The sequence below is a fragment of the Sprattus sprattus genome (assembly GCF_963457725.1).
Source record: "Sprattus sprattus genome assembly, chromosome: 13".
Lineage (NCBI taxonomy): Eukaryota > Metazoa > Chordata > Actinopteri > Clupeiformes > Clupeidae > Sprattus > Sprattus sprattus.
Window position 1 is genome coordinate 26,606,884 of NC_137911.1, and position 11,221 is coordinate 26,618,104.

The window sequence follows — 11,221 nt, forward strand, 5'->3', positions numbered from 1 at the left end:
CATGATATGCAAGGTTTAATACAAAGTTCTTGAGAACAATTGGGTTATAATTCTAGCTTTTGTACAACACATTTAGTATTACTGTGTCAAAGCTTGTTTCTATAGCGTACATATTGTTCATCGTAAATCTCAACATTTGGAAAACATATAATCTGTGTAATTCCTGGTAAGATTCTGGTTCCCCTGTCGCTTACACTTGAGTGCAAACAGACATGAACATACTGTATGCTTTGAGTGGCTCTACTGCATACCTGCCTGCGTTTTAGGTGTCGTTGTTGTGCTTTTTGACTATACAGTACTGTACAGTGAATAACACTCACAACATCACCTGTTGGCGAAACAGAATTGAAAAGACTACACCTTCTATATCCTAGCCCAATAGAGAGTCAATGATGATCAAGTAGGAGCTCAGGTCCTCTGGATGCAGAGAAGCACAGTATTACTTTTCACAACCATTTCTTTGTGGATTATAAGGCAGATTAAGAAACACCACTCTTTGACAAGGCTTTAAAATACAAGGTTACAAGTATATACTCAAAACATGCCCAAGAAGAAGAAGAGAAAAGAAAAAGAAAAAAGAAAATATTACAAATAATCTTTGGTTGAAAGAGAGTGAGCAGAGCATTCCTGTGCACTTGTACTATACTTGGTGACAAAGTGAATTTGGGTTGTGTCCAAGATGAAACAAAACAAAGTAAACAGTCAAACAAGCGGAAAAAAAAAATAAAATAAAAAAAAAATGTGTAATGACAGGCTTAAATACAGGCAGCAGTGTTGCATCGTTACTGAAGTATCAGGAATATTACCAAATACGGATAAACCTTACAAATCATTATAATGTAAAAATAAAATATAGATAGACAAAGAGGAAAAATCATCTCATACTCCACTGAATATGATAATATATTCCAGTGCTCCTACTCCCTGTCCAGAAAGCACCTTAAACTCTGGTGCTATATCTGTGTCTGTATCAGTGGCCACCCTCTCGCTCGCTCGCTCACTTCTTCTTGGTGAACAGGCTAAACCTCTTCTCCTTGTCCTTCTTGGCGGAGGGGGCTTCGGGGATGGTGGACGAGGATGGAGGGGGCAGGCTGCGGGCCCTGGAGGCCCCTGAGGGCCCGGGGGTCTCTTCCTCCACCGGGTGCATGGTGGCCGTCTCCAGACTCTGCGTCCATCTCTGGAGCTCATCCTGCAGCGGACCGGAACAGAGGGGAGCAGAGATGGACAGGAGTTAAAGGAGCACTCAAAGAAGCCTTCGGAACCTCACTTCAAGGTTCCGTTCTTAGATGGTGAAGGTTATTATGAAAGACACATGTAATAAAGTAGTGAAGTTGATTGAATGGTTGTTTGGTCTGATGAATTGGCTGGGTGAACTCACCTCATCTTTGCACTGGAACAGATACTCGCTGCCATCTCCCAGCCTGCACAATACAGGAAGTAAGAAGGTAAGAGAGGAAGCAAGTGAAAGGCAAATGTCAAATCGTTGGCACACAAACAGAAACTCATGCCGACATCTTTCTGCTGGCCACAAAGGCCTCATACCGTAGCTTGAAGACCTGTTTCTTCTTCTTGTGGTTGCTCAGAACTTCACAGGAAGAGTTGCTAAGCACCAATGGGTCTTCACCATGGTATGTGACACCGTGACCAAAGCTCTTGGCGTCTTTGTAAAAGGAGAGCTGTCCTGGTTTCAGCACACAATACAGGTTGTTCCAAGACCTGGATGAAGAGTGGTGAAAGCAAGGGGAAATGAATGAAGAAATTAATAAATGAATGAATGAATGATTGTATGAATGAATGAATGAATGAATGAATGAACGAACGAATGAATGAACGAATGGGTGAGTGGGTGAGTGGGTGAGTGGGTGAGTGAGTTAATGAATGAATGAAAGGTAATTTCTGATCCACGAAAAATAAATTAGAATTTACAAATATACTGTCTGAAACAAAATGTTCTAAACACCTCTGCTTTAAAACACCTTTCATAAACTTCCTAAATTAAACAAATGTCATGTCATATCAGTTTATTTAACTTCTTTTGCAGCCGTGATGAATCTGATGGAACTGTATATTGATGTTTTTCTGCTGTAATTGGTTGTTACATGGTAATTCTTGTGTGAGCATGGAAATGCTCATATGGGGGACTGATGGAACCGACTATTGCTATTCTGTTATTTTCTATCATCTGATTCTGTAACTCATACCACTGGATGTGTACTCTGTCTGTCTCACCTAATTGGTACTCTGTCTGAGACCTAAACCGTTCTGAACCGCATCTGAACCCCTTCCCCCTAGATAGCCTCCGTCCTGCTATCAACGACCACCCCCCCACTCTTCACCCTTTGTCCTCTGTTCACAACCCCACCCTACTGTCTCCCCTACCCGCTATTACCTATAAGGGTGTGGTCTTAATACCGACCCCCCCCCCCCCCCTTTATTCTACCTGACTGAATGGTATAAATGGCAACACATTCATACATTCAGGTAGGCCATTCTCTGAGCAACACACTTAGAGGGTTTGAAATCAAAAAAAAAAAAAAGACATCCTAACTGTGTCTTCCGGTCAGTTCTTTAAGTTTGGCTTGCTCATTAGATTCTATCAAATTGGATGACCTGTACCATAGAACAGCAGCAACTAAAAAGTAGATTCTCAACAAAACCACAGGGAGCGTGTAGTAGGTGACTGAACCCCAGAAACGGACCTGTTAGAAGCCTTCTTGCCCGCGGGCTCCAGCTCATGCTTGCGTGTCAGGGTGCCCTCTAACATGGCGGCCTGCGTCCTAGGCGGTTCGGCGGGCAGCGTCTGGGCCTTCTCTGCCTCTCTGTCGGCCGGGCCAAACAGGGACGGGTCCAGCTCGATGGAGCCGCTCTCCTGCATCTCTGACACCATGGGCACAGTTGAGTAGTCCCCTGCGGTGCCCTCTGTGTGACCTGAGGTGGGGTCTACTGCAGCTGACTATAAACACACACACACACACACACACACACACACACACACACACACACACACACACACATAACCACACACACACACACATACAAACACACACACACACACACACACACACACACAGACACACACAAACGCGCACGCACGCACACAAACACACACACACACACACACACATACACATATAAGTTAGACAGTTGTGCTTGATAACATTTTATGTATTTTAATGAGGAAATCAAATAGTTTTTTCTTCAAATGTTGCCACTGTAAAGTGTAGCTGCTGTCATTGTCATAGTAGTACAATACAGCATTCAGGGCTAGAGAAAAGGTGCATTACTGTAACAAAATCTTACCATTGACGGCTCTTCAGTTGTATAAAGCATGGAGGAATCCTCAACAAATCCTGTGTCTTCTCTCCTGCAGAGGGGGAACCCAGTTCAAGGAGAGTAATACATGTTGCTCTTAGTGTTTCCGTGTGTGAGTGTGAGTGTATGTGTGTATGTGTCTATGTTTGTGAAAGAGAGAGAGAGAGAGAAAGAGAGGGGGAGAGAGAGAGAGAGTTACCTGCTTTCCTTCTCATCATCTGTCCTGTACTGTTGCATCTCCTGTTGCAGCTGCCTAATTTCCAACAATTCAAGCTGACAGAGGGAAAGAGACAAAGAGGCCATCCTGTTACCAATAAATATTTCACACAATGCACAAGTACTCTTGCTGACTCTCAGACACACACACACACAAATATTTAATCTTTTATACACTTCACGTTTACGAACACACACACCTTCTACTCTATAAAATGCATTTCAGACAGCAGATTTCATATGTATTCTCTCTTTCTCTGTGTCATACACACGCACACGCACACACACACACACACACACACACACACACACACACACACACACACACACACACAGACACACAGAGAGAATCTCCTTACTGTGGTGAGGCGCTCCAGGGCTGAGAAGCGCTCCTCCCAGGCAGCGGTGGACTTCTCGAAGGCCTCATGTCTCTTGAGGAGCTTCTCCACCTCGTCCACGTTGTGGCCCAGGTCTCTGCTGGCCACGTAGGGCTCCTGGGCCACCAGCCAGGCCTCTGCCACCGACGCGTCACGGGAGAACTGGCACACCTCCAGCACTGGGGGACATTAAACACACAACAGCACATGAGCCATGGGGGCCAGGAGACAGGTGTGTGTGTGTGTGTGTGTGTGTGTATAGGAGTACCAGGGTATGGTCTCCATGTGAGTGTGCAAAGGATTGTCTCTGTGTGTGTGTGTGTGTGTGTGTGTATGTGTGTACAGGAGGACCATGGTATGGTCTCTCTGTGTGTGTGTGTGTGTGTGTGTGTGTGTGTGTGTGTGTGTGTGTGTGTGTGTGTGTGTGCGTATGTGTAGAGGAGTACCAGGGTATGGTTTTCGTGTGTGTGTGTGTGTGTGTGTGTGTTTCAATATGAAAGAGCTTCTGCATATGATTGTATTTTGTGATGAGAGAGAGTCTGAGCATGCACATGTTTGTGGACGGGATTAAAAAGCGCTGATCTCACATAATCTGAGCCAATCCCATCGGTCGTCCCACTTGATCATCATCTCCTTCTTCTTCTCCACCATCTGGAGCAGCTTCTCTTTGATCTGAAAGGAGAGGCGGGCGGGCGGCTTAATGGAGGTTGGAGAGGGATCGGCAGCCACACCGCTGCAGCATACCAAGGCCGTGTGGCCACGGGTGAAATGACCTTGCCAGTCACGAGTGGACAATGTGGGGATGCCAGCCAGATAGAGTTCCGAAATAGCCAAGGGTGGGGGGCGGGGGGTTGGTTGTGTGTGTGTGTGTGTGTGTGTGTGTGTGTGTGTGTGTGTGGGAGGGGTGGTAGGAGGGGATTAGGTGTGAGGGCTCATGGAACTTTCTGTTTTTAAACAAGCTATTCCCGCAGCACACGGGCTAACGTGCTAACTAGCGAGGGAATGCAGTACCAGTTCTGGTGGCATGTCATGCACTTTTTGTCCAGTAAGTGGAAAGCTTCCTCAGTTTTAATAGAACTACAGGGGCTACATTTGGGTTATTGATGACATTTAGTTTCTTAAATTATTCACCGACAAACTTCTTTTGACATTCCGACCTCTGACCCCACTCTGTAACCTCACCTCAGCCGAGTCGCGGTGACTGCGAGCTAACAGTGCCTTGCCATGTTCGACACACTCGGTGAACTTCGGCACCCGAGTTTCCATTTCAGAACGGATTCCCTGGTGATACTTCATCAGGAGCTCCACAGAGTTCACGTTACTTATAGCAGCAAGAAGAGAAGAGAGGGGGGGGGGGGGGGGGGGTCAAAGAGAGAGAGCCAGAGTATGTTATTAGACACAGCTTCAGTGAGTTATCTGTTTAAATAGTAACTTCATCAAAAATCTGATGTATGACCATCAGCGATCAGCGACTGTCCGTGTTATCACCAAAACCCTCATCAGCCACAGTCATTGTTACAATCACCGTCTGTTACGTCAAACTGACCACCATTAACATTCCCATCCCCCGCCCTCAGCCCCTCTGGGCAGCCTCTCTCCCTCTCACCTGGGCTTCTCCTGGGTCTCGATCTGCTGGATGATGCTCTCCATCCAGGCCATCAGGTCCCTCACCATGGTGAAGAAGCGGAACTTGTCCGCCGTGTCCACCAGCTGAGCCCGCCGGCCATCGCAGGCGTCCAGCAGGCTCTTCCAGGCCTCCATCACCTCCTTCTCCGTCGCCTGGATGGCGGTGGCCTGGTCGCCCGCGTACTGGGCGTGCAGCCTGGCGGCCGTCTCCTGGAACTGCTGGACCTGGAGAGGGGAGCGTGAGGGGGGAACAGAGAATGAACGGGAGGGATGGATTATTATGGGATGGATTATTATCATTCTCTTTAATTAGTTACTTTTAATTTAATTGGTTTAATAAAAAATATATATTTTCAGAGTGATCGCAGTTAAGATCTAGTTAGCCTGAGAGAAATGGTATTCGCTTGTAGATATGATTCTAATTATACTGCAGGTATAAAATGGCTAGAATGGCTAGATGCAGGAATCCATCTCGGACTATAACCTTACAGTATAACCTAGCTTGAACCTGCAGTGAGAAACTCGTGCTTCTAATCGATTGATTAGGGTGATTAGTTCACTTATAAGTCTGTGTTTATTCTCATCTCAGGAAGTCTTTTCATCTACATTCCCCTGTAATCCAAATTTTACAGGTAGTGGATCTTAGGTGAGACTTGCTTATAATCCTTAAACCTTACAAGGCAGCTCTGATTCATATGATACTTATTAGGTTGTCCTTAATAAGGCAAACTCTTTACAGGGATATCCCATCTATTGAGAATATGAACAAATCTTTCAGCGTGCTGTGGTCAGGGGTATACCTGTTTGCCCAGAGTGCTGATGTCCCTCTCGTAGGCAGCGTGCATGCGGTGGAAGGACTCGGCCTTGCTGAAGTCCTCTCCCACGTCCTCAGGAAGCTCGTTCTGCTTCTCCTGGATCTGCCCCACCAGCTCCTTACCGTCGTAGAAGTACCTGACGGCAAACATCACCACACATTACAAGCCAGTAACCTTACAGTCGTAGAACTACCTGACAGTAAACATCACGACACATTAAAAGGCAATACTTTGTACTATATAAAATCGGCTCTGCCTTCAGCAGTCCAAGCCACCTCAAACTTTAGTTTGTGGAGAATTCTGAGCCATATTCTGAGAGACTGAAAAAGACACTTAATCTACACTTATGAGGAAGCATGTTATTTGGCAAGAGAATGTGCTTGGAAACAAAGGATGAGTGAGCATTAAAAAGTGAATGCGAGCAGGTAAAACATGATGACCTGTTAATGACACAGCTATTATACAGCTATAATGTCATTACGTTTTTTTGACTGTTCAAAAACCATAGTATCACTTTTACAACACATCTCCTTTCATGGTCATTTAATTTCTCCCTGCAGAGTGAAGAGCCATATTTGTGTCACATTTGAGCTCCACATAACATATTTCATTTATTTGTTGTTGTTGTTGTGGTTGTTGTTGTTGTTTGTTGTTGACAGAACGTACTTGAGCAGGTCATAGGAGGCGGTGAGGAGCTGGGCTCGTGTGTCAATCATCTCCAACAGGTCGGCCCAGCTCTCGTTGACGTTGTCCTTCCACTCGGCCAGTGCGGCCGCCTCTTGGTGACCGCCCTCGATCAGCCCGTCGATGATCTGGTTCACAGAGTCCACGCGCTCCTGACCCGTGGATCCCGTCTCCCGAGCAAAGTCTCTAAACTTATCCCGCAGGATCTAACGGAGCAGAACAACAACGATGAAACACGAAGAAACGTATCAATGCAGACAAACATATCTTATGAAAATGAAAGACGTCCAATGCTGACAACAGCAGAAGTATGTCAAGTAGTTAAGCAGTGCTCCAGTATACTGTATCTCATTAATGAAGTTGCAAAGATGACATCATATTATTATGTTTTTATCATACAGATTTAAAAGAGTTAAGAGTTAATGTTTTCCACCACTAATTGTGCAATGGCAAGAGAAATTACTTTTACCCTGTGGATGCAAACTATTTATTAACACCCTCATACAAAGGTGAGGAGGGCTGAGCGTACAGTGACGTGGTCGACGCCCTGTCCCATCTCCTGTGAGTGTGTGTGTGTGTGTGTGTGTGTACGTGTGAGGAGGGCTGAGCGTACGGTGACGTGGTCGAGGTCCTGTCCCATCTCCTGTGAGTGTGTGTGTGTGTGTGTGTGTGTACGTGTGAGGAGGGCTGAGCGTACGGAGACGTGGTCGAGGTCCTGTCCCATCTCCTGGGAGGAGGCGATGAGGTCGCGCTCGGAGATCCACTGCATCAGGTCCTCCACCTCGCGGTTGAGCAGGAAGTGGTGGTAGGAGTGGTCCAGCCTCTTCCTGCGGTCCTCGGCCAGATCCTTCAGCCCAGCGTACTGCTTGTCCACCTGACCCTGCCGACGGATCACCGCCTCGCTGCAGAAACAGAGTGAGGAATGCAGAGAGAGAGAGACAGGGAGAGAGACATACAGGGAGAGAGACAGACAGGGAGAGAGACATACAGGGAGACAGACAGAGAGGGAGAGAGACATACAGGGAGAGAGACAGACAGTGAGACAGACAGACAGGAAGACAGACAGACAGGTAGACAGACAGAGAGACATACAGGGAGAGAGGCAGACAGGGAGAGAGACATACAGGCAGAGAGACATACAGGTAGACAGACAGAGAGGGAGAGAGACATACAGGGAGAGAGACAGACAGTGAGACAGACAGACAGGAAGACAGACAGACAGGTAGACAGACAGAGAGACATACAGGGAGAGAGACAGACAGGGAGAGAGACAGACAGGGAGAGAGACATACAGGTAGAGAGAGTTGGTGTGGTTGGACGTGTTGCTCAATTCAGAACTGTATTCGTATCATTCAGACTTATTGCAACTTTGAAAAGTTGCGCATAAATAATGTAAACAGTTGTTCTGCTAGGTTATATAAATGTTTCTTTTGTGTTTTGTTGACTTTTGGATATTCATCAGTAATTGCCACTGGAGATGTCAGAAGACATGAAGCTTGTGAAGCTGTATGTTCATAATTTATTTTAAACACAATTACTTTTATTTTCAAGTGTGTGTGTGCATGTATGTGTGTGTGAGAGAGACATTAGCTGTCATACCCATCTGGATGGTCCTCTGCCATCATCTTGTGGGCACGGTCCGCCAGCTTCTGCATGGAGTTGGCGTAGTCGTCCACCGCCTGCTTGAGGATGAGGTGCCTCTTCAACATCACCATGGCACTCTGTTCATCCTGTGGGCCGAGAGATGAAGAGAAGAGAGAGTGTCACTCACTCAGGATCCTCATGCTGCCTGTGGCCTGAGGAATAATGAACTCCATGCCATGACAGAAATAGTTTCTTTCCATGGCACCTCTGTTCAAAACTGTTCCAGGGCTTATGGATCAAATATGGAGGGTTGTAATAGTGTGGTTCCATATTATAACTGTGACTACAAGTGATATTCAGTATCTTGGCTTAGTCACACATCTTAACATGTTATTTTTTTTTAAAGATTTGTTTTTGGGCTTTTTATGCCTTTAATTGACACAGCAGTGAAGATTGTGACAGGAAATGAGAGGGAGAAGAGGTGGGGAGTGGACAGGAGAAATGGCATTGGGCCGGATTCGAATCCGTAACCTCCTCGAGGGTCAAGCCTGAATGTGGTCGGGGCTACTGTTTGAGTCACAGTGCCCCCCACATCTTAACATGTCAACCCTCCTCTTCACCTTGGCCTCCCCTTCACCTTGGCCTTGTTGTCAGAGATCATGTACAGCTCCCTGCATGTCTCTCTCTCTCTGCCTGTCTGTCTTTCTCCCTGTATGTCTCTCTCCCTGTATGTCTCTCTCTCTCAGTCGCTCTCCCCTCCCCTTCACCTTGGCCTTGTTGTCAGAGATCATGTACAGCTCCCTGCATGTCTCTCTCCCTGTCTGTCTCTCTCCCTGTCTGTCTCTCTCCCTGTATGTCTCTCTCCCTGTCTGTCTCTCTCCCTGTATGTCTCTCTCCGTGTATGTCTCTCTCCCTGTCTGTCTCTCTCCCTGTCTGTCTCTCTCCCTGTATGTCTCTCTCCCTGTATGTCTCTCTCCCTGTCTGTCTCTCTCCCTGTCTGTCTCTCTCCCTGTATGTCTCTCTCCCTGTATGTCTCTCTCCCTGTCTGTCTCTCTCCCTGTATGTCTCTCTCCCTGTCTGTCTCTCTCCCTGTATGTCTCTCTCCCTGTCTGTCTCTCTCCCTGTCTGTCTCTCTCCCTGTATGTCTCTCTCCCTGTATGTCTCTCTCCCTGTATGTCTCTCTCCCTGTATGTCTCCCTCTCTCCCTGTCTCTCTCCCTGTATGTCTCTCTCTCCCTGTATGTCTCCCTCCCTGTCTGTCTCTCTCCCTGTCTCTCTCCCTGTATGTCTCTCTCCCTGTATGTCTCTCTCTCCCTGTATGTCTCCCTCCCTGTCTGTCTCTCTCTCCCTGTATGTCTCTCTCCCTGTATGTCTCTCTCTGCCTGTCTCTCTCCCTCTATGTCTCTCTCTCCCTGTATGTCTCTCCCTCTCAGTCGCTCTCCCCTCCCTCTCACCTTGGCTTTCTCGTCAGAGATCATGTACAGCTCCTGCTCTCCGATCCAGGCCTCAGCCTCGTCTGCGTCGTTCAAGTACTGCTGCGCCTCGTTGGAGGCGTTGAGCCGCTGGCGACGCTCGCCCATCTCGTCCTGCAGCTGCGCCCACACCTCCTCCAGCTCCTTGGCCTGCTCCCTGATTGGCTGCGCCTCCGGGCTGCCCTCGGCCGCCGCCGCCATGCGACGACCGCGCTCCTGGACCTCGTCCACCCGCGGCTGGTGGCCCTCGATCTCCTTCTGCAGAGTCTGGAGGAAACAAGGTACATGAAGGGATGCAACAACCCGTTTGCATTTGTATCGAATGAAGCACTCAGTTGCTCAGTTAAGATGATTCATCAGTTATTTTCCCCCATATGCTGGCCTCTATTTCTTTCTTTATTTCTTTACTTTGTATTACTTACATTTATATATTTTTTTATTGATTTGTTTTCTTTTCTTTATTTCTTTTTTTTATTTTCATGAGGGTTGTGGGTTGGAGAGGGGGCTGATGGGAGGTTGGGGATTTTTGGCTTTTGTTGTTTATGTTGTTTATGTTGTTGTAAAATCTCAGAAAACTTGAAGGATAACTCTATTACTTTTGTAATTTCATTTTCTGTATAACCCTAATGTGCCCTTCATTCAATAAATATATATATTAAAAAATATGAATCATCAGGAACAGCTGGGGATGTTCTTGTCTCATTCTAATTCCTAAAATAGACCTGTGAAGGTCAGCAAGGTTAACGATGTTGACTCAATAATCAGCTGTTATTTAAATTGCAAATGTAAAGATGTGAGGGACTCACCTGGTTCTTCTTCGTGAGGAGCTGGACTGACTGGAGATTGTTACCGTGCTCCTGTGACGTCGCCAACGGCAACCTCTCCTCCACCCACAGCTACAACACAATGACACACAAACACACACAAACAGTGTTACTTCCAAGAATAGGAACTTTACTGTCAGATGTCCACACACTATGTCCACTACTATCCACTCACAATCTCATCTGCCACGTCCCTGTAGAACTGGTGCACTGCCCTGGCAGCCTCCAGCTTGCCGCGGCGCTCGGCGAGTGGAGTGAGAACCTTCTTGAACTCGCTCTGCAGGGCCTGCTGCTCGGCCTCCATCTCTGGCC

The 11,221-nt window shown here is 47.0% G+C and overlaps 1 protein-coding gene across 1 annotated transcript in view; it reads right to left on the reverse strand.

Annotated features, from left to right (window-relative positions):
- sptb (spectrin, beta, erythrocytic) overlaps positions 1-11,221 on the reverse strand; it is a 46,375-nt gene continuing 35,154 nt past the window's right edge. The window contains exons 21-37 of the mRNA XM_080850122.1: positions 11,085-11,221; positions 10,892-10,981; positions 10,068-10,352; positions 8,630-8,760; positions 7,728-7,932; positions 7,013-7,236; positions 6,332-6,482; positions 5,512-5,756; positions 5,088-5,226; positions 4,493-4,577; positions 3,888-4,084; positions 3,512-3,585; positions 3,301-3,364; positions 2,700-2,953; positions 1,543-1,716; positions 1,379-1,421; positions 1-1,189 (exon numbers count right to left, since the gene is read on the reverse strand). The exon at positions 11,085-11,221 is cut by the window's right edge and continues 88 nt beyond it. Coding sequence (XP_080706248.1) covers positions 998-1,189; positions 1,379-1,421; positions 1,543-1,716; positions 2,700-2,953; positions 3,301-3,364; positions 3,512-3,585; positions 3,888-4,084; positions 4,493-4,577; positions 5,088-5,226; positions 5,512-5,756; positions 6,332-6,482; positions 7,013-7,236; positions 7,728-7,932; positions 8,630-8,760; positions 10,068-10,352; positions 10,892-10,981; positions 11,085-11,221 — 2,690 coding nt within the window. The 3' untranslated portion in view covers positions 1-997. The remainder of the gene's footprint in view (positions 1,190-1,378; positions 1,422-1,542; positions 1,717-2,699; positions 2,954-3,300; positions 3,365-3,511; positions 3,586-3,887; positions 4,085-4,492; positions 4,578-5,087; positions 5,227-5,511; positions 5,757-6,331; positions 6,483-7,012; positions 7,237-7,727; positions 7,933-8,629; positions 8,761-10,067; positions 10,353-10,891; positions 10,982-11,084) is intronic.